The following is a 21,676-nucleotide window of genomic DNA, read 5'->3' on the forward strand; positions in this document are numbered from 1 at the left end:
CACATTAAAGTCCCACTTCGATCATCTTCTGGTCTATTTTCAAAGCCAGTGGTCCTTCAAGGAGGATTATGACGTTTTTAGCCAAAATCAGAAAAACTTGAGTTTTTTTTTTAGGACATTATGTCTACAGAAAGGCAGGAGTTCATTAGAAGTTGAGTTGTGGGCGGGAATGTTGGCACAGAGCAACCCCGCCCCCTTTCCCCTTCCCATTACTGAGAGCCTGGAGCAGGGAGACTGTGTCGTCTGCTCCTGATTCACAGTGATTTGAGTAAAGAAAAACTTGGAAATGTCACAAAACACCAAAAAAACACCAAAAACACCTCTTTTTTTTTATCGGAGTGGGCCTTTCTAGCTTTCTAGAGGCCTGCTGCAGCTGTTGCAGCTGCTGCCGCCTCTGAATGACGATGGTCTCTACTGCGACGTCTGACAGGAAGGTGGAGGACCTGCAGTTTCGTGTGGAGGAGGCGTGCATCACCAAAGGAGACCTGGAGGTAACCTGAAGCATCACTTTATTTTCATTGAATGATCAAACATCCTAAATCTATACTTTCCATCCTTTTTTTAATGTAAAAGTTGATTATTTTTTCTGAAACAGAACTTTTTCTTCATTTTGAGCTTTTCTTTAAGCTCTAATTATATTTCATTCCCACATTTTTCATCCTGCCTGTTTCTAAAAGCTGTTCCTGTTCTTCATTTTTCTCTGCTTGTGCCTTATCCTCACCCGGCAGAAGAAGGCTTTATTTCTGTAGAGAAATCTAACGTCCAGCAGGGAGCTGCTGCTTTTTCTGTCCTCCTTCTCCCGTCAAAGCCGGCATGCGAGTGTTGCATTGGTGTGTTCTCCTCCTTCTCCTCCTCCTGCTTTCTCTTACTAACAGACGCAGACCCGGCTGGAGCATGCCCACATAAAGGAGCTTGAGCAGAGTCTGCTCTATGAAAAGACCAAAGCTGAGAAACTCCAGAGGGATTTAGAGGACGCTAGGGTAATGTCCCCGCTCCCACAGAAGCAGGACAGCAGGACCCGCTTTCCCCCAAAAGGCTTATTAAATGTATTTGCTGAAGGACCTGTAGACGAAAGCGCTGTGGACAAATGTCCTGTTCCTCTCACGCACAGAAACTCTCAAGTAAACAATTCCTGCTTAATTATAATTAAGGGGGAAAAAAAAGTCTTTGTTTTTGTTTCCGTTGATGAAAACAGTAAAAAAAAAAAAAGGTTTAAAAAACAAAAGGATCTGCTTGTTAAATTATCGCTAAGAATTTAAAATATAAACTATTTTATTCAATCATGTCTAAAGCAACTAAAGAGAAGAGTGAGGAAAGATGTAAATTCTCATGGGATTTTCAAAATAAAAGTCTTGGAGGGCCTCATATTCGACAGCAAAAGAAACGTGAAATATTTGCAACTACAAGATTTTTATGAGCTTTTTCTGGTCAAAAATAACTTTATTTGTATTTTATAGCATAAGAAAAAAGTTGAAAGACATTGAAAGAGGTTAAGGTGACAGCAAAACATAAAGGCTCTTTTCTGGTGGAATAAATAAAAGGAATTTGACTGCAGTGTGCGAGTATAACCCCGTGAACCTCCTTCATGCCCCCTCCTGCGTCTCCGCCGTAGGTGGCGACCGTGTCGGAGCGCTCCAGGATCATGGAGCTGGAGCGGGAGGTGGCCGACCTGCAGCTCCGTCTGCGGGCGTCCCAGCAGAAGGAGGACGCCGCGTCTCTGTCGCAGAAGCAGATCGGCAGCCTGACCTCGCAGGTCCAGGCGCAGGAGAAAAAGGTCGGTCTCCGTTCACCTGCTGGAGCTGAAAGTGCCGGCGTTAGCGCGGTTTCAGCTCGCCGCTGCTCCACAGATGTGTGGCTGGTTTGGACTTGTTCTGATCTTCATACTCGGCTGTATTACTGTCCTCCACGACAGATCAGTGAGCTGAGTGTGGACCTGGAGAGCAAACAGAAAGAGCTTCAGTCTGTGCAGAAAGAGAAGAGCTCTCTGGAGGATCTGCTGTCCAGTCTGGTGAGGAGAACCGACTCAAACCTGTAAAAAACCCAGATAACCTGAAGCAGCGACAGTCGGTTTTCATTCTGCACAGCCATAATGCAAATTGAAAGCAGGAGGAATTCATTAGTTTGTTTAGTTCTGTTTTGTCCAAATTAGTTTTCTGTTTCCAGAGGCAAACTGAGATAAGTGTTCTTCTCAAATCAAATTCAAAATATAAAATTCAATGCAGTAAAAAAAAAACAACAGAACTAGTACAAATTCTTGCCCTTCAAAGACACTTTCAAATCTTGATGTTAGCTATAAACCCTCATATTTGGGTATATCAATCCTAAAATAGTTTGGGGGAAAATTTGTTAGTTTCCTAAACCTTCAGCGGAACTGAACTATTTAAATATTTAAAGAAAGGCAGACTAGAAGTAACGAGGAGAAACAAATCCCAGGGCAACACAGACAGGAAGTAAAAGTCGAACTTTCAAAATAAAGATTAAGGCAATAAACTGTCTGTTAAAAGATATCCAAAAGAAAATCTAAAGGAAAACGCAGAATGTGTTGTTGTTTTTTTTAGAGAAACGAAGACTTTTCCTCGATGGACTTTGTTTTCTCCATCAGGTGTTTTGCTCCGGTACATTGGCGTGATTTCATCCACAACGTTTACATGTCTGCTGGATTCTGTCATTGTTCCTTTATTAGCTCAAGATGAAGGAATGCTGCAGCATGAGCGTGAACTCGCCGGCGTTTTTTCTGTTTCAGAGTCAGAAGCTCCAGGTCTCCGAGGAGGAGAGCAGGCGGACGGCGAAGGCGGCTGAAGGTAAACGCTCGGCAGATGCTTCTGCTGCCTTTGACTGACGATCAACCGCCTCTGCTCTGTTTTTAACGGCAGAGTTGGAGCAGAGTTTGGAGCGATCAAAGAAGGAGCGGGAAACCCAGAAAGAGGAGAGTCGGAGCAGAGAGACGGATCTGAGAGCGCAGCTGACACAGGTAACTCCACACACCTGTCCTGAGGCCGACTGCTGAAAACCCAACGTGGAAGTGAAGCCCTTCTGGTTTTAAAATATACTTAAAAAAATATTAGTTTGATGCGTCTGATGTCAACTCTGTCTGCAGGACGCCTTTCTCTCACCTCAAACTCACATTCAGGGTTGGCAGATAGAGTCATGGTTTTCCAGCCCAAAAGTCATCTAAAAACTGCTTAATATCATACATCAGTATTTTTATAAACATAACAGGTTCATATTGGATCAAGGAAAAGAGTAGGACTCTAAAAAAAGCACCAAAGTGAAGGCTATAGACAGAAAACAAAGGCTACGTTCACACTGCAGGGCTTAATGCTCAATTCCGATTTTTTGAAAAAAATCAGATTTTTTTACAAGGCCGTTCACATTTCCAATTAAACGTGAACTTTTGTGATCTCCTTTGTGACCGTGAAATGACCCAGAAGTGACCCGCATGAGCAGAAGAGTACTCAACGGTGAACAACGTAACTCGTTGTTTGTGGAAGTAGCTAACGTTAACAATGGATGTCAACAACAGTGTTGTCAACAGCGGAGCTCTTTTTGCATTATTACATTTATTTTCACAAAGGAGCCAGCACAATTACAATCTACTCATTTTAAGAAGGCATTGGAGCCAGGATCGTCTGTACCCACTGTTGTGGAATGGGGATGTGTATGTGCTGGGGCCGCGCGCGCGCGTGTGTGTGTGTAAGAGAGAGGAGAGAGCGCGTGCAGCGAGGTAGAGATTTAGGGAAGCGTATCAATGACGTACGGGTCGGATTCATGTGGCCTGGCTGGTCAGACGGAGGTCGCATTTGTAAAGATCGGATACGTATCAGATTCAGGACCACATACCCAAGTGGCCTGGGTCACATTTGAAAAGATCGGGTCTGTGTCGTTCAGACTGTGTGCGGAATACTCGCCGCGCTCTGCAGGATACTCGCCGCGCTCTGCAGGATACTCGCCGCTCTCTGCAGGATACTCGCCGCGCTCTGCAGAATACTCACTGATACTCGCAGCGCTCTGCGGAATACTTGCCGCGCTCTGCGGAATACTCGCCGCGCTCTGCGGAATACTCGCCGCGCTCTGCGGAATACTCGCCGCGCTCTGCAGGATACTCGCCGCGCTCTGCAGATTACTCGCAGGATACTCACCGCGCTCGGCAGGATACTCGCCGCGCTCTGCAGGATACTCGCCGCGCTCTGCAGGATACTCGCCGCGCTCTGCAGAATACTCACTGATACTCGCAGCGCTCTGCGGAATACTCGCCGCGCTCTGCGGAATACTCGCCGCACTCTGCGGAATACTCGCCGCGCTCTGCGGAATACTCGCCGCGCTCTGCAGGATACTCGCCGAGCTCTGCAGATTACTCGCAGGATACTCACCGCGCTCGGCAGGATACTCGCTGATACTCGCAGCGCTCTGCGGAATACTCGCAGGATACTCGCCGCGCTCTGCAGGATACTCGCCGCGCTCTGCAGGATACTCGCCGCACTCTGCAGGATACTCGCTGCGCTCTGCAGATTACTCGCAGGATACTCGCCGCGCTCTGCAGGATACTCACCGCGCTCGGCAGGATACTCGCTGATACTCGCAGCACTCTGCGTAATACTCGCCGCGCTCTGCAAAATACTCGCCGCGCTCTGCTGAATACTCGCCGCGCTCTGCGGACTACTCGCCGCGCTCTGCGGAATACTCGCCGCGCTCTGCAGGATACTCGCCGCGCTCTGCAGGATACTCGCCGCGCTCTGCAGATTACTCGCAGGATACTCGCCGCGCTCTGCAGGATACTCACCGCGCTCGGCAGGATACTCGCTGATACTCGCAGCGCTCTGCGGAATACTCGCTGATACTCGCAGGATACTCGCCGCGCTCTGCAAAATACTCGCCGCACTCTGCGGAATACTCGCCGCGCTCTGCAGGATACTCGCCGCGCTCTGCAGAATACTCGCAGGATACTTGCCGCGCTCTGCAGGATACTTGCCGCGCTCTGCAGGATATTCGCCGCGCTCTGCAGGAAACTCGCCGCGCTCTGCAGGATACTCGCCGCGCTCTGCAGGATACTCACCGCGCTAGGCAGGATACTCGCTGATACTCGCCGCGCTCTGCGGAATACTCGCTGATACTCGCAGGATACTCGCCGCGCTCTGCAAAATACTCGCCGCACTCTGCGGAATACTCGCCGCGCTCTGCAGGATACTCGCCGCGCTCTGCAGAATACTCGCAGGATACTTGCCGCGCTCTGCAGGATACTCACCGCGCTCTGCAGGATACTCGCTGATACTCGCAGCGCTCTGCGGAATACTTGCTGATACTCGCTGATACTCGCTGCGCTCTGCAGGATACTCGCCGCGCTCTGCAGGATACTCGCCGCGCTCTGCAGAATACTCGCAGGATACTTGCCGCGCTCTGCAGGATACTCACCGCGCTCTGCAGGATACTCGCTGATACTCGCAGCGCTCTGCGGAATACTTGCTGATACTCGCAGGATACTCGCCGCGCTCTGCAGGATACTTGCCGCGCTCTGCAGGATACTTGCCGCGCTCTGCAGGATATTCGCCGCGCTCTGCAGGAAACTCGCCGCGCTCTGCAGGATACTCGCCGCGCTCTGCAGGATACTCGCCGCGCTCGGCAGGATACTCGCCGCGCTCGGCAGGATACTCACCGTGCTCTGCAGGATACTTAGCGCTCGGCAGGATACTCGCCGCGCTCTGCAGAATTATCGCTGCGCTGATCAGCCACACTCGCTGCACTCAGCCGGTCCAACCTTGAAGCAACATGTTGACGCTGATTTTCACCCTGCCAGAGGAAAGCCACCTTTATAAGCCCTCTGCAGGTGAGCAGCGGGGGTGTACAGGTGGAACCAATTGAGTAAGTGGCCCCCTCCACCTTCCACACCTTGTTGGAATAATCTAGGTGTAGCTGGACTATCCTGCACTTGACTGATTTGGCTAAAATGTAAGGAAACAATTGTACATGAGTTTGTTTTTGTCCTGATCGGATTCTTTTTTTTTTTTTTTTTTTCAAATTCAAAATTTCTTTCAAATTTAGAACCTGGTCATGTTTCAGCCATTAGACTTAGATTTTTTGAAAATTCCCACAAATTCTGATTTTCAGCTTGTTTTCATTTTAAACACAAATAGAGCAGCACAAACAAACACACTGAAATGATGCATTTGGCTGATAACGATGCATCAACAGCACAGAAAAATGTTATACAAGAAAACCCAGATTTCATAAAAACAAAGGCAAAAAAAAACTGTAAAGTTTGAAACAATGGTCAGCTTCTTTTTTTTTATTCTTATAAATGACTTTGCTCAGTGACCTCTAAATTCCACACCGGCTTCACGATGCACTAAATTTTTGAATCACAGGCTCAACAAACCAGGAAAAACTAACAATTCCTGATTTTGTTTTCTAGGCTCAGGAAAAGTCCGAGAGGAGCATTCAGTCACTCGCGCAGCTGACTGACGAGAAGAAGATTCTGGAGATGGAGGTAAGCAACTTCAGGTTTTAACTGACGGCACCCAGAACTGAAACTCTCAAACATTAAATCCAAATTTCTGCATTTTTAAACAAAAACGCTTGCTGTGTTTTCTCACTGGGTTCTCGGGTGTTTTCATGCACTAAGATATTCCTGTTGCAGTCGCTCACTCATTGTTTCCCTCATGATAGAAAAACTGCTTTTTTCTGAGTTGAAGAGAAAGCCCGTGCATCTTTAACGGAGCGGTTAGCATCAGCGCGCACCTGGCTGTGCTCTGTGGATTTGTTCAAGCTCAGAATCTGCAGCCCTCATGGTTTCCTGAGTATCACTGCGGTCAGTCACTAAGTCAGCGCCTTTAGCCGCACGTGAAACTCCGCCCCCTCCAGCCTGAAGTCTCCTCCCACAGAAATATGCTAGGGTCGGTCATTCTGTGGCTCTCTGCTGCCCTCTAGCTGTATTCCTGTGCGTTTATCTTCACTATTCAGCTGCTGAATAACATTCAACCCAATTGTGATTGTGTTGTACACCGATGCCACAGATCACTTCATTTTCAACAGATAGTTAAAGCAATGCAATGCTCGTTACAGTCTCCGCAGATAACCTATATTCAAATCTACATTTTATGACTGAAGACCTGCTTGTTTTGATTGACACTGGAGGATTCTGGTGGACCTTTAGAACCAGTGAGATCAGCAGACCTCACACTGGGAAATATGGAAGTTAAAGTAACTGTGTGGTTTTACATTTGACTGTATATGAGAACTGGACAGAGTGACTCCTGCCCCCTGCATTACAGACAGGAAGTACCTGGTGGCTCCAAGAGGCCAAAATCCCTCTGACTTTTATAGAGAAATAAACAGCTGTTACTCAGCTGTTCTATTGGTCCGAATAACCATTCTTGATCTGAAGCCTTTTTAAAATATTCTTGATAACCTCTTTTTTTAGGGCCCGAGCACGGAGTGCAAGGACCCTATTGTAATTCGAATGTTTATTATTATTATTATTATTATTATTATTCTACCGGAAGAGTCGCCTTTTTGAGGCCTTTAACATACCCCAAAACTCACCAAATTTGGCACACACATCAGGAGTCGCGAAAAATTTCGTATTTTATAGGAGATTGGCATGGGCGCAGAAAAACGGCTTGATAGCGCCACCTACAGTGACTTTTGTCCCGACGCCCCGCATACGCTTTAACGTACAAGCTTGATTTTTACAGGGCATGTTCTTCAGATGGAGACCTACAAAAAAGTCTGAAAGGACCCACCTGTCACTCGCACAGGAAGTCTGATATATTGAGGTCAATATGTCATTTTTGCTTCATTTTGGACATTTGCAGGCCTCACTCTAGAGCGAACTCCTCCTAGAGATTTGTGAATAATGACTCCAAACTTTGGTTTTGTAAACTAAACACATGTCCGATGTTAAATTGCGAAGCTTTTACGTTTTTAAGGTTGTTTGTGACCGTGGCGGCGCGTCGAAAATGGAGGTCATTTTGAAAACACGCCATGAAAAGAAAAATGGCCATTACTCAGCCATGCAAAATCCAATATTATCCAAAGTTGATATGCATGATTGTAGTCTGACTTTGAACACATCTGCAGTGGAAGAATCTGGAATAGGTGTAGCGCCACCTGCTGGTAAAAGGAAATGACATGTTTTACTTGGAGCATCACTGCTCCAAGTAGGATGAGCCGACACACCTCAAAATGATGTCCACCTGTTGAAAAGCCATTGATGTTTACTCTGATAAAAAGCCATAACTTTCAATGCGGGGGTGTGGTCGTGACAGAGCGGCGAAGTTGGGCGTCTCGCCATGCACACAAAAGTTGCTCTCACGTGCACATTCCTTGTCCAATCTCACTGAAATTCAATAGAGGTGATGAGGCTTCCATTCTGAACCCATGGATATGACAATCTTGGACGAGCTCCATAGCGCCACCTAGATATTGACAAATACATTTTATGTCACATTCTGACCTATCTTTTCTCTGTGCTTTGTCCGACATTCATAAAATTACAACAGGAGATACTCATAAGGGTCTTCTCTCATCGTCTAAAGTTTCATGGGTGTACACCTGACGGTGCCTGCGCAAGCCACCACCAAACAGGAAGTGGTTGATTGCGTTGCAGTCAGATAATTAAAAATTCATAAAAAATCAGCCGTTTGTATCACGAGGCTGAGATTTCAGAATGAGAGGCCTCTTACATATCTCCAACTTAGATACACAGCACTTGCATGGGTGAACAAAAAACGGCTCAATAGCGCCACCTACCATGTTTGTTTTTGAGAGCCCCGCCATGTTCTTTAACATACAAGCTTGATATTTACAGGACATGTTCATCAGATGGAAACCTACAAAAAAGTCTCTTGGGACCAAGCTGTCAGTCGCACAGGAAGTCTGCTATATTGATGTCAATATGTCAGTTTTGCTCTATTTTGGTCCTTTGCAGGCCTCGTTCTAGAACGAACTCCTCCTAGAGATTTTTGAACAATGACTCCAAACTTTGGTTTTGTAAACTAAACACATGTCCGATCTTAAATTGCGAAGCTTTTAAGTTTTTACGGTTGTTTGTGACCGTGGCGGCGCGTCAAAATTTGAGGTCGTTTCGAAATCACGCCATGAAAAGAAAAATGGCCATTACTCAGCCATAAATAATCTAATCTGATCCAAATTTGTTGTGCATGATTGTAGTCTGACTTTGAACACATCTGCAGTGGAAAAATCCGAAACAGGTGTAGCGCCACCTGTTGGCAACAGGAAATGACATGTTTTACTTGGAGCATCACTGCTCCAAGTAGGATGAGCAAACACACCTCAAAATGACGTCCACCTGTTGAAAAACCATTGAAGTTTACTCTGATGAAAAACAAATCTTTCAACGCGGGGGTGTGGTCGTGACAGAGCGGCGAAGTTGGGTATCTCGCCGTGCACAAATGTTGCTCTCACGTTCACATTCTTTGTCTGATCTCACTGAAATTAAATAGATTTGATGAAACTTCCATTCTGAACCCATGGATATGACAATTTTGGACGAGCTATATATGTTCATAAATGATCATGAAGCATGATCATATAATCAAGCTTCATAGGAAATCAGCCGTTTGTCTCAGGAAGCTGAGATTTCAGAATTAGATGCGTCTTACAAAGCTCCACGTTTGAAAAGCAGCACTATACGTACGAGAAACATTTAACCACCTTAATCACCCTATTGTGCTGAAAGCAAATTTTTGGACATTTTGACTCAAGCAAATATTTTTATCATAACATCTGTTTAGTTTATCACCACCAAAATAAAAAATATTTACATTTATAAAATGAACTGGTCAACTCTAGGATTTTATTTATTCAATCTTACATCCTCAAGCTTTTCATCAGTCTCCCCTGCTGCAGGAGTGGAGTTAGCCCCCCCCCCGGCTGTGTGCTCACATGTAAATTAGCCACGAGTGGCAGACAGAAAGTAAAACAGTTAGAAAGCCTAGTTCAACACTAAAATACAGCAATTTCCTTTGTTTTGTTTGTCTTTTATACATCCTTAGCACTAATCATTGCTTTTTTATTCATCCAAAATACAATTAACTTTATATTTTATCTTTTTTTTTTTTTTACAAACAAAATATATGAATGTGCTCCAAAACAAAACCCAGTCTCAGTACACTCCTACAGATGTAACATCAGACAGTAAATGTCTCTTTTATGCTTTTTTAATCAATGCTGCAACTTCTTTTCATTTCCTTTCAATACATCCAAAGAAATTAAACTACAAGGACAACAAACACAACATATAGCAAATGTCTCTAAGAAGATTGTGTATATACATTATGTACCACCTTTAAACACCAAATAAATAACAAATCTTTCTAATACAATCACAAAAAATGGAACACAAAATGTAAAACCCAAATTAGAAATTGCAATTTTAAAAAGATACATTTTTCAGCAGCTTTTCAAAATCAATCACATATTTTACTCTTCTGTGGATGAAACAAAGAAGTCCAGAGCAATGTAGCCACTTCTCCAAAGTCTCTGTCACCTTCAGTTTTAAACAAAGTCTGTGAAAATCCATTATACATTGGTCACATGTATTCAGAGACCTTCTAAAAGTGCACAATTGTAAAAGCTCTTTTATATAGACAACTGTTTGTTTGCTTAGAGCTCTAAATATAAAAAAATGCTTTTCTATCACCTAGACACATGTGGAGAACGACATCAACTGGATTAGTAACAAGGAAACATGTTTAGGTTTAAACTTACATCAATAGACAACATGAAGCTGTTCATCACATTTTTGACCTAAACATGTAAACACATCCTTGGCTCTGCGGTTAGGAAATGGTAATTGGGAATCTCTTCATACCAGGAGCCAGCCTGAACATTGGAACATCACCACAGTGCCCATCCAGACTGGGACAGCAACGGGGTCCACTTCACAGCCGTGAGGCTGCTATGTTTAACTCCAGCTGTCCCAGCAAGGGAGACAACTGCAGCAACATCCACTGACCAAGCCGGCAAGCCCTGGCAGAAAAGATCCCCACAAGAAAAACACTGGCTCAGGCAGGCTGGTCAATAAAAAAATATAGTTTTGCCAATGTCTTGCAGCTCGCAGATCAAGTGGTTTAGTTTTCCAGTAATGTCAGTCAAGAATACAAGTTCAGATTCACCATATTCATATTCACCATATTCAGCAGATATCTCCACCAATAGCACCTTAAAAATCCTGTTCTGTTTTGCTTTGCAGCTGAGGTTTTTTTTATGATTTTCACAATAGGAGTCATTATGTGTCCAGAGCCAATCACTTCTGCACATAAGGCCTACTGGTGAATGACGCAGCAGTAATGCAGACATTTTGGAAAGTCTGGGTCAGCTTTACAGCTTACAGTGAGTGATGAAACCTGTCTGCAGTCACTGCTACTGGCTTTTCTAATGGTACCTTTTTCTGCACAAAAACTCCTTCACCGTGTTATACATTTCAACTCCTTTTGTAGTTGTCTGTTAGGGCAGATGTGTCAGGAGTTCTTCTCTTGTGGAAACCAAAGGCTATGCTGTACTGTTGCCGTCCACAGACTCATCACACTGGACGTAAACCCTCTGCACTTTGCAAGATCCCGGTCCAGCTAATTGGCCAAGTTATCAGACATAGCTGACACTCATCTAGACATTGTAGTGGAAATTGAATGAGTTCTATTGTTCTCATTCTTAGGAACAGTGATAGCAATTATCATCATTGCTTGTTTCTTAATCTGATAAAAACCTTCTTCTACTTGATGAGAAATTGAGCAGGTCTAAACGAGGCTTAGATTTAAGAATTTTTTTCATGCTATATGCATAAGTCTTTGTCCTTTAAGGAAACAGATTACAGTCCCCCCCCCCCCCCCCACAGGCTGCTGGCCCTAAAGTCCAACCTTCAAAACATTTGATTGACAGAGTTCAAGTATCTCGCATTCAAGTGACCTTTCAACAACCTCCCTCCTGATTGGTAACAGTGGTTGCCATGGAAACGCTGACCGGCTCGGACCACTCAGTGCTTACAGACAATGTCTGAATTGACTTCACTTGGTTGGAGCTGGAAGTAAACGTCACAGTCGCTCAGTCCAGTTCTTGGATACAGTCATTGGGTTTTAACCCCATGTCCAACCTCTCTTACTGAGTGTCAAGCAGGGTGAAGTTTCTAGAGTCTGTTGTTGTCACCTGACTGCCACCTCCCACTTTCAGGGCTCTACCATTAGACCGCCGCCCTGGACCCATCCACTTCACAGAGCCGGTACAGCAGCAACACTGATTGTCTCAGCAGGCACATAGTGAATACATGAGGCAGATGAACCCAGTTAGTTAGTATCAGGCCGCTAGTCCAAAAGCTAATTTTCAGGTTGCTGCCACTTTCACGTGATTTAACTTTCGTTAACTTTGGTTAAATCACGATCTATTTATCCATCCATCCATCCATCCATCCATCTGTCCATCCATCCATCCATCTTTCCATCCATCCGTCCGTCCATCCATCCATCCATCCATCCATCCATCCATCTAAACATCCATCCATCCATCCGTCCGTCCGTCCGTCCGTCCGTCCATCCATCCATCCATCCATCCATCCATCCATCCCTCTGTCCATCCATCCATCCATCCATCCATCCATCCATCCATCCATCCATCCATCCATCCATCCATCCATCCATCCATCCATCCCTCTGTCCATCCATCCATCCATCCATCCATCCATCCATCCATCCATCCATCCATCCAATAAAAATGAAAATATTGGAGACTTTGAGACATTCGTTTGTGACACTTTTAGTCATTTTTAATGTTACATCCTTTTTTCTCCAAGTGCTTTTATGATAAAAAACGTAACAAACGTCTGGCTTTATGTCTCCAGTTTCCACATCAAAGAACCCCTCATTCGAAGTGCAGAGCCTTCATGCAGGCGTGATCCTGGCAGATGAAGTGAACCCCCCCTACAGGAAAAACCTGCACATGTTCAAACACTCTGTGTCATTACATGAAACATTGAAGGAGCAGAACCTCTGAGTGTTGGGAGGAAAACGAACACGCCGTCGAGAGATTATTCGGGGGGGTGCTTTCACATCTGCCCCCTCCCCGAGGCTGTGATGTAATCTTGCACATGTCAGAGCGAGACGCGCTCTGTGATGAGGAAGTGGATGAAGATGCAAGGCTGGAAACAATGTCGCTTGTCAAACCTCATTGAAAACTTTGATCTATTATTTTTACGGACATATTTTAAAATATACTTTTCCTGCAATTCTCCTTCATCTTTCTAACCCCCAAGCTCAAAAGCACGCAAAGAATTCGTAAGCACCCAGAACGCGGGCAAAATAAATTTTGGACATGGTGATCGACCCCCCCAAAAAAAACCAAACAAACAAACAAACAAAAACAAAACAATGATGACATCACAGCAGGAGACACTGTAAAAAAAAACAGGAAATCTCTTATGGAGCTCAAGGAAAATGTTTTAAGTCCACCAACGGAACCAAAACCCATCTAAATGAAGCTTTGAAAATATTATGGGATGGCCACGGTGCGATACTTATTAAATTTTACACACATGCCGCCAGCTTCATAACCGCAACCGAAGTTTCAGGGAAGAAATCTCTCACAGATTTGGATCCATCGTCTCCAACTCCTTGAATGTAATTGTCAAGCTACTTAGAAAAAATAGTTGGACTTAATATTTGTTGATTTTAAGAGCAGTTAGGTTGGCGAGCTCGCAGAAATGGCGTTCCCCTGTTGCTCGCGTATTTTTTACCAAGATGTTCTGCAAATTCAACCCGTGTCGTTGGCTGCTGCTGAACGAAATGAGAAATCGTATGATATGACCGTCATAAAAATAAAAGAAACCACAGCTGCCAAGGAAACACAAATATTTACTTTTGCCCTGTTTTTCTAAAAATACAGCTGTTTGTCACCCTAACATGAAATGGTTGCCATGGAGATGTGCTTTTCTGCAAATGAATGATAAATATATTAGAAGTGAAAATCTCATGTTATTCATCTCTTGACCTTTTCAAAGCGTTCCCAGTGGTCTTTTAATTATAATGATCCCTTCTTTGGCCAAAATCAAGTAATCGGTGTCGTTTTCTTGGACATAGTTTCTGCAGAGCGGCAGGAGTTGCTTTTCTGGGTATTATCTTATTTCAAATTGTTGTGAACCAGGTTCAGACGAACAAATTAGGTTGGAAAAGATCGTGTTTGGTGGTGTAGAAAATACGCTGGGCGGGGCCACAAGCTCCCTACTCCACTCCATTCTGATGCATCCACCTGCAGACAAATAGATCCATGAACGCCTGCGAAAATGAATTTTTCTTTTAATGAAGTTTAATATAGGCGATCTTTCATTTTACTTTGAAAGTTTACTTTATAATTTATTACCTTTGGCACATTAAAAAACCATAATTAAATGAAATTTGAGTTATTTTTCGCAGTTTGTTTTTCTTCCCAGAACTAAGACGACTGGACCTCTGAGGCTCCGCCTTTCACTCCTTGTGGGTGCCGCCCCTTTCATGACATCATCCTAAAGTCGGCCTCGTTTTGCCCACAAAAACAAATAACGTCCAAACATCCAAAAGGAACGTTTTTTAGCTTGGGGGCGGAGCTGGCAGTTAAGACTCTTCCTGGAAGGGGCGTTTCCTCACTTTGTGACATCACAAAGTGGAAACCCACTCGTTTTCTCAGATAGTGAGGGGCTGGTGTTCAGAGAGCAGGTTTTTAGAGGAATACTCAAAAATACATGAACACATCAAAATGTCACTTTGGGGTTGTTTTTTGTGACGAGTTAACTTGATAATACACTTAAAAGCTAAAAAAAAAAGGTTAATTTAGCCGGAAATAGGCCCTGTAATGCCTGATATGATCAAGTTTGATCATCATGCTAAAGTTTAATATTAAGTTCTCTATTTACTGGTTTTTGACATTTCCCAGCGGGAAGAGATTTCAAGTGTTTGTTGGCTGTATTTTTTTTTTTTTTCAAAGGTAATTATTTATTAAAGAAAGCAGTGGCTGAGTCATACAAGGCTGAGATTCTGAGGGACTGGGGGGGCCAAAGCTTTCCGGGGAGCGTGAACGTGCAGTTTGTTTGTCAGGCTGGTGAGCTGCAGAGCGCTGAAGCAGGGGGGCGGAGTTAACTCAGGCTTACATAACGGGGATGTGAGGGAGGCAGGATGCTGCTCGGGTGACCGCCTCTCTATTTTCCCCTGATGGTTTGCTGATGCACAGCTAAAGTCTGAGGCGCAGCGACCGCACGCCCGCCGCCGTCAGCAGCAGCAGCGATGGATGTAGCTGCTCTGCAGCAGCGCTCCTCCAGCAGCATCCACTAGCCTCCCTGTCAGGTAGGACTGTGAGCTGATCTGCTGCTCCTCTTCATCAGCTCTGTCAGTGCTCGTGTGACCCCGGGGGTAATCTGACCTTCTGGAGGCGTAGATAGACAAAAGCGGACCTCCAGCTGGAGGCGTCCAGCGGTCGTGACGTGAGCAAACACAGCCGTGACGCCGAAGGGATTTCTGTTGGCTGAAGATGAAAAGCAGACGTTTTTTTGTTCTTTGTTTTAAACAGATTCAGCAGCAGAGGAATGGCAGAACTTTTACCCACAGGGGGAAACTTGGACTTTAATGCTTGATCTGAGCTTCTTTTTGAGCTTCTTTTTGTTAGTACTTTGCATTTTGAATAAAAAGTTTTTGCAAGATGAAATTGCTTTTCCAGCCAACTTACTTCAGGAGTGTTTTTGCTCAAAGCGTGGAGCTTGACTCTCATCAAACTAACATGTTTGCCGTCCTGAACCGGAGGACCTGATTGGTTTGGCATTTCTTCTTTTTTTCCTGCGCCTTTCAGCAAAAACTTACCAAAAATTGCCTTTTTGGTCTGGTCAACCACCCCACCCACTCTAAAATAGAAAATAAATACAGTAAATAAAAGATGACATCACAGCGGGAGAAAACCATCAAAGAAAGGAACGGGGACAGAATCTCTTAAATTCACTAACGAAACCAAAACACGTGTCAGAAATATTGAAATTTGAAATTATTATGGGATGGTCACAGGACCTACAATTTGACAGCCTTTTTGTGGCAAAGTGTGAAAATTGGCAATTTTTGACATTTTGCCCCTTTAAGGGTAAAAATCAAACAAACTTTTTTTCGTGCAGTCTTCACACACACGCTGCTAAGTTAAGTCTACAACCACAACCCAAGTCTAGTTGACCTTTGACCTCAGCAAGAGGCCACCATCTTGAATTCCCCATCCTAGGGATTCTAATCTAGCGGGACTTAACTCCTCGAGCATCACTGGGAAGCTACTTGGGAAAAAATGTTGTTTTGAAAGTTAGTAGATTTTGATCGACGTTAGTGTGGCGAGCCCGCAAAAGTGGCTTTTCCCTTTTACTTGCATATCTTTTTCCCAGAATATAAAAAAAAAAAAAAATTGTATCAATATAACATACAGTATGGACAAATTAGGAATGTGGACATGGTTAACTAAAAAACTACGTTGCCAAGGAAATCCAAAAGTTTACTTTTACCAAGTCTTCTAAAAAAGACAGAGATCTGTTGGTTATCCTCAGGCGACCAAAAAACAAAATGGTTGCTATGGAGATCAAAGCAACAGAAAAAATCCATTTGTCTCCAGTCATATGCTAACGTCATGTGTTCACCGTCATGTGTTCACCAATGTAGAACGTAGAATCCAAAACCATTTTTTAATTTATTTTAATGATCGCACTTTTAATATTACATTGAAATGTTCCTTTAAATGTTTTATGTAAATGTCTTTGAATTGTCTTTGTACAGTTTTAAATCTAAAATCTTTAGATTTAAAAATAAAACTGAGATCATTTCAGTTATTTTGTATATATTTCACTTAAATCAATACTGTCAGACAATGAACCTTCTGTCTGTCTGATGTGCAGTTTATGTGTCTGGGATGTTTTATCGATTGAAATTCCAAATTTCAAAGAAACAACTGACCAACAACTGACTTTTCCCATGGATATTTAGGAGCTTCTGGTTTTTTCTTTGGTATGCGTGAAGCCTCACTTTCAGAAAACATTTGTGGAATTTTAACGGATTAAAGGAGTGAAACGGTGCTTCAAGACAGAGCTTATGATGACAGCTGCTCTAATTTCAGAGCTTCCATAACAGAATGAGACAAATCTGAGGAGCTGCATCCCTGGAGAAATAACCGGGTTATTATTATATTCTAACTGGGAATTGCGCGTCTCCTTTGCAGCTGGAGGCTCTGAACCAGCAGAACTCCAAATATCAGGAGGAGCTCAGAGTGTCCAAGGAGCGGGGCAGATCGGAAAACCACCGGATCAAGGTCCTCTGCAGGGAGATGTGAGTGCTTTTTTAGTTTTGTTTGTTCCTTGCAGAGACACCCCCTTCCCTCCTCAGCCTGCCAGTTCGTCACTCTGATGCTGTGAAACTTCCCCTGAACCCGTAAAAGCTGGTTTTTCAGCCTAAATTGTGCACAAAAATGTGCAAATGTGAAGAAACCCGTTTCATTTCCCTCTACAGACGCATAAAAACGACTTTGCGGGTCTGAGGGAAATGTTAAACGTGCTGTTAAACTCTCCACAGAGATGATTCTGCCTCTACATTCTTAAGACAATAAAAGCCATAACTATCAGGGATGAGGAATGGAAAAATATCCAGAACCCGTTTTAATTGTGAAGCGTGTTGAATGAAGGCTTTGTCTGACACTAAAGTGCTTTATTAGGACAAACAATGTAGCGTTCAGCTTTACAAATCTATAATCCTGTGTGGTTTTCTAGGACGTCATTTCTGCAGAGCGGCAGGAGTTCATTAGAAATTCACCTCTGAGTTGTTGGCAGGAGCGTTAGCCAAGAGTAACCCCTTTCCTCTCAGAATGACTGAGAGTTCTCTGTTTACATGCTAGCTTACAGCCCCTCACACCCACATTACTGGTGCAACAAAAATGGCAGCAATATCGTTGCTATCCAGTCGTACAGTTCTGATCCAGATTCCAGCTCAGACGAGGAAAACAAAGACGTTCATGGATCTGTTTGTCTGTAAAGATTCAGCATCAGAATGGAGGCGGAGCAGTGAGCTTTGGCCCCGCCCAGCGTGTTTTCTACGTCTCAAATACAAATATTTTTTTCTACATTTTCTCCATCAACAGAAAAACGCCTCAAGAAGATTCTAAAAACACCAAAGAATCTCATTTCCATGCGAGTGGGTGTTTAAAACGTTTTAGTTCAGACAGTTTTACCCAAACTCATAGTTTTTCTGTAAGAGGAGACGAACAACCAATCTCCATTTTTAGAAAAGATACTTCAAAAGTGACGTTTGTTTTTAAAATCAAGACTTTTCTTTGACAGCCTCTGAAGATTTTTCATAAAAATGACCTTTAAAATTCATTTTATGTGAGTCAGATAACAGCACTTAAAAGATTTTTAGGGACTTTTACAGTTTTACAAAAATGTTTCTTATTTAACTTGACAGTCGGATTTTTGATATTCACGAATGAAATGTCTCCTCATGAACATTTTTAAATCAACTTCTCTGTGTGAAAACGAGTGTTTGCCAAACAAAAACTCTCCAGGAAGCCGTTCATCATTCAACATACATCAACATAATCATCATTTTAACTATTTTATAAGCAAATTATGCAAATAATTCACTTTTTCAGTTTTACGTTTACTTTTGAAGGGGGGGGGGGGGGGCCAGGACTGTAACCTCTTTTTAACCTGAATTTGCTTTTAAACCTGCTGCTATGATAAAATCTTTTACTTTTGGCTGCTGCCTCCAGGGGGCGCCGACACCCTTCCACCCACAACCCTCCGTATTTAGCCGGACTTGGGACCAGCACACCAAAAGCACTCGATCCCGCCCCCTTGTGCTGCGTTTAAAAGCAATCAAAGGAGAAAGTCGTTTATGTATCGTGTGCTCACTCTTCTTTTCCAAAACATTACTAATCTCTGCTGCGCTTCTGCAAAGTCCTTTGTTTTGGTTTATCAAAGAATTTTAGATTTTCAGTTAGATTTTGGTTCTGGTTCAAATCAAATCAAATCAAATCAAATCAAACTTTATTTATAAAATAGCGCTTCTCATGCACTTTGTGCAGCTCGAAGCGCTTTAACACTAAAAACAGTAAACACACAACATTACAATAAAAACCCCAACCCACCCTTCACCCTTACCACTCCCCTCCATTAAACCACATGACCCATGGCTCCCACGTACAATGAAATATGACTATGTAACTGTAAAAGAATAAATAAATAAATAAATAAATAAATAAATAAATAAATAAATAAATAAATAAATAAACAAACAAACAAGTATGGCTTGGCTCTGCTGTGAGGAAACAGTATCTGGGAATCCTTTCATACCAGGAGCCAGCCCGGCCACCGGAACATCGCCACAGTGCCCACCCAGACCGGGACAACACCGGGGTCCCCCTCACAGCCATAAAGCTGTAAAATTAGACCCCAGCCGCCCCAGCAAGGGCAACAACTGCAGCAACAACCGCTGACCAAGTCGGCAATCCCTGGAGGAAAAGATCCCCTCAAGAAACACTGGGGCTAAAATCATAAGATGCTAAAATTAAAAACATAAAAAAAAAAAAAAAAACATAAAATTGAAAATAGGATGCGTAAAATTAAAATAAATACATAAAATAGCCTATACTAAAACTAATAGAATAAATTAGCAGTTAAAATCAACTAAAAGCTAAATTAAAAAGGTGGGTCTTGAGCCTCTTCTTAAAAACCTCTACAGTCTCTGCGGCCCTGAGGTTCTCCGGAAGGCCGTTCCACAGGCGAGGACCGTGATGGCAGAACGAAGCCTCACCATAAGTTTTGGTCCTCACCTTGGGAACAACTAAGAGGCCAGCACCGGAGGACCTCAAGGTCCGCGAGGGCTCATATTTTAAAAGAATATCATTTAAATAATCAGGCCCAAGACCATAAAAACATTTATAAACCATTAAAAGAATCTTAAAATCAATCCTGAAACGCACAGGGAGCCAATGCAGCGATTTTAAAACCGGTGTAATGTGTTCTCGCCCTCTGGTTCTCGTCAGAACTCGTGCCGCTGAGTTCTGTAGAAGTTGTAAGTTTGAAAGAGACTTTTTGGGTAAACCAGAGAGCAGGGCATTACAGTAATCTAAACGACTAAAAATAAAAGCATGCATTAGCACCTCTGTGCTGGCAAGAGAGAGGAACGGGCGGACTCTGGCAATGTTCTTAAGATGGTAAAATCCTGTCTTAACGACATTTTTAATGTGTGGGATAAAATTTAGCTCAGAGTCAAAAAGTACGCCCAGGTTTCTCACACATTGAGAAGGTTTAAAATTATGAAAATGTGGTAAAATCATCTCTCTCTTGTCTTCAGGACCGATGATTAATACTTCAGTTTTGTCCTGGTTGAGCTGTAAGAAATTTTCTGCCATCCACAACTTTATATCTAAAATGCAGTTTAAAAGAGTGTTGACAGGTTCAAGGTCATCAGGAGACACGGCGATGTAAAGCTGTGTATCATCAGCATAGCTGTGAAAGTCAACGCCGTGTCTCCTGATGACCTCCCCAAGAGGCAACATATACAAATTAAAAAGTATTGGCCCTAAAATCGACCCTTGGGGAACCCCACAACTTATTTCGTGGATTCCTGAAGAGCACGTATCCATACTTACATAAAAGTGTCGATCTGTCAGGTAAGAGTAAAACCACTTAAGAACATTTCCAGAGAGGCCCACTAGACTACTAAGTCTGTCTAATAAAATCTGGTGATCTACTGTATCAAAAGCGGCACTAAGATCCAGCAGCACCAGAACAGAAAGTTTCTGTGAGTCGTAGTTTAATCTTAGATCATTAACGATCTTTAAAAGAGCCGTCTCTGTACTGTTCAGATTCACAGATGTTCTGGAAGCGGCCCGGGAGGAAAACATGAATCTGTTTCTGTCACGTTTATGAACATCTCAGTGCTGACGTCAGGTTTATTTTTAGATCCTCTGTGTGTGTGTGTGGTTGTGTGTCTGTGTGTGCGTGCGTGTCAGTGTGTGTCACGCCCCCTCCCCACCCATCAGAGCTGCACATGGATGAAGACGGCTGAAGGCAATCAACAAATGATAAATAAATAAAAGCTCAGATGAGCTCCTGATTCACAGAGCCATAAAGCGTCTGGATAAAATGAAGAGCAGAAAACCTTCATCCACGTCTCTTTCTGCACCCCCCCCCCCCCTTCCATCCTGTGCTCTTCCAGCTGCCGTCCTTCCTCCCTCTGCTGTTCTTACGTAACCGCCTCTCTGCTCCTGGAGCCGCCTGGTTCCAACGCTGTCTGTGACATCACTGGGTACATGTGTGTGTGGGCATTCTAACGCACAAGTTTGTGAGTCCATGTGTATGTGAGTCTGTGTATCTGTGTGTGTCCCTGTGCGTGTGAGTCCATGTGCGTTTATCTCTGTGTGTGTGTGTGTTCTTGTGCACTTCCTGGTTGGTCTTTGTGTGTCTTGGTGCGTGTGTGTGTGTCAGTCCCTTGCACTTGCACTTGTTAGTCTGCAGGTGAGTGTGTGTTTGTCGTCTGTCCTTGTGCGCGTGTGTGTGACCTTGTTGGTGTTTGTCTGTGTGTGTGTGAGTCTCCGTACACATTTTTTTTTTGTTTGTTTGTATCGGTGTCCAGGTGCTTTTGTCTATGTGTGTGTATGGGTCTTTGCACACATGTATGTGTGTCCTACA

The 21,676-nt window shown here is 43.6% G+C and overlaps 1 protein-coding gene across 6 annotated transcripts in view; it reads left to right on the forward strand.

Annotated features, from left to right (window-relative positions):
- The window catches only part of clip1b (CAP-GLY domain containing linker protein 1b), a 40,613-nt gene that overhangs the window by 8,269 nt on the left and 10,668 nt on the right, over nt 1-21,676 (forward strand). For 3 of the 6 annotated variants that reach the window (XM_023960446.2, XM_023960443.2, XM_023960444.2), the window contains exons 9-16: nt 431-491; nt 876-980; nt 1,613-1,774; nt 1,913-2,008; nt 2,744-2,801; nt 2,874-2,971; nt 6,407-6,481; nt 17,209-17,315. In XM_023960446.2, the coding sequence (XP_023816214.1) occupies nt 431-491; nt 876-980; nt 1,613-1,774; nt 1,913-2,008; nt 2,744-2,801; nt 2,874-2,971; nt 6,407-6,481; nt 17,209-17,315 (762 nt within the window). The remainder of the gene's footprint in view (nt 1-430; nt 492-875; nt 981-1,612; nt 1,775-1,912; nt 2,009-2,743; nt 2,802-2,873; nt 2,972-6,406; nt 6,482-17,208; nt 17,316-21,676) is intronic. The other 3 variants (XM_078956056.1, XM_023960445.2, XM_078956055.1) reach the window with 1 other exon arrangement.

This window comes from Oryzias latipes, chromosome 12, assembly GCF_053564925.1.
Source record: "Oryzias latipes strain Hd-rR chromosome 12, Olatipes_Hd-rR_3.1".
Lineage (NCBI taxonomy): Eukaryota > Metazoa > Chordata > Actinopteri > Beloniformes > Adrianichthyidae > Oryzias > Oryzias latipes.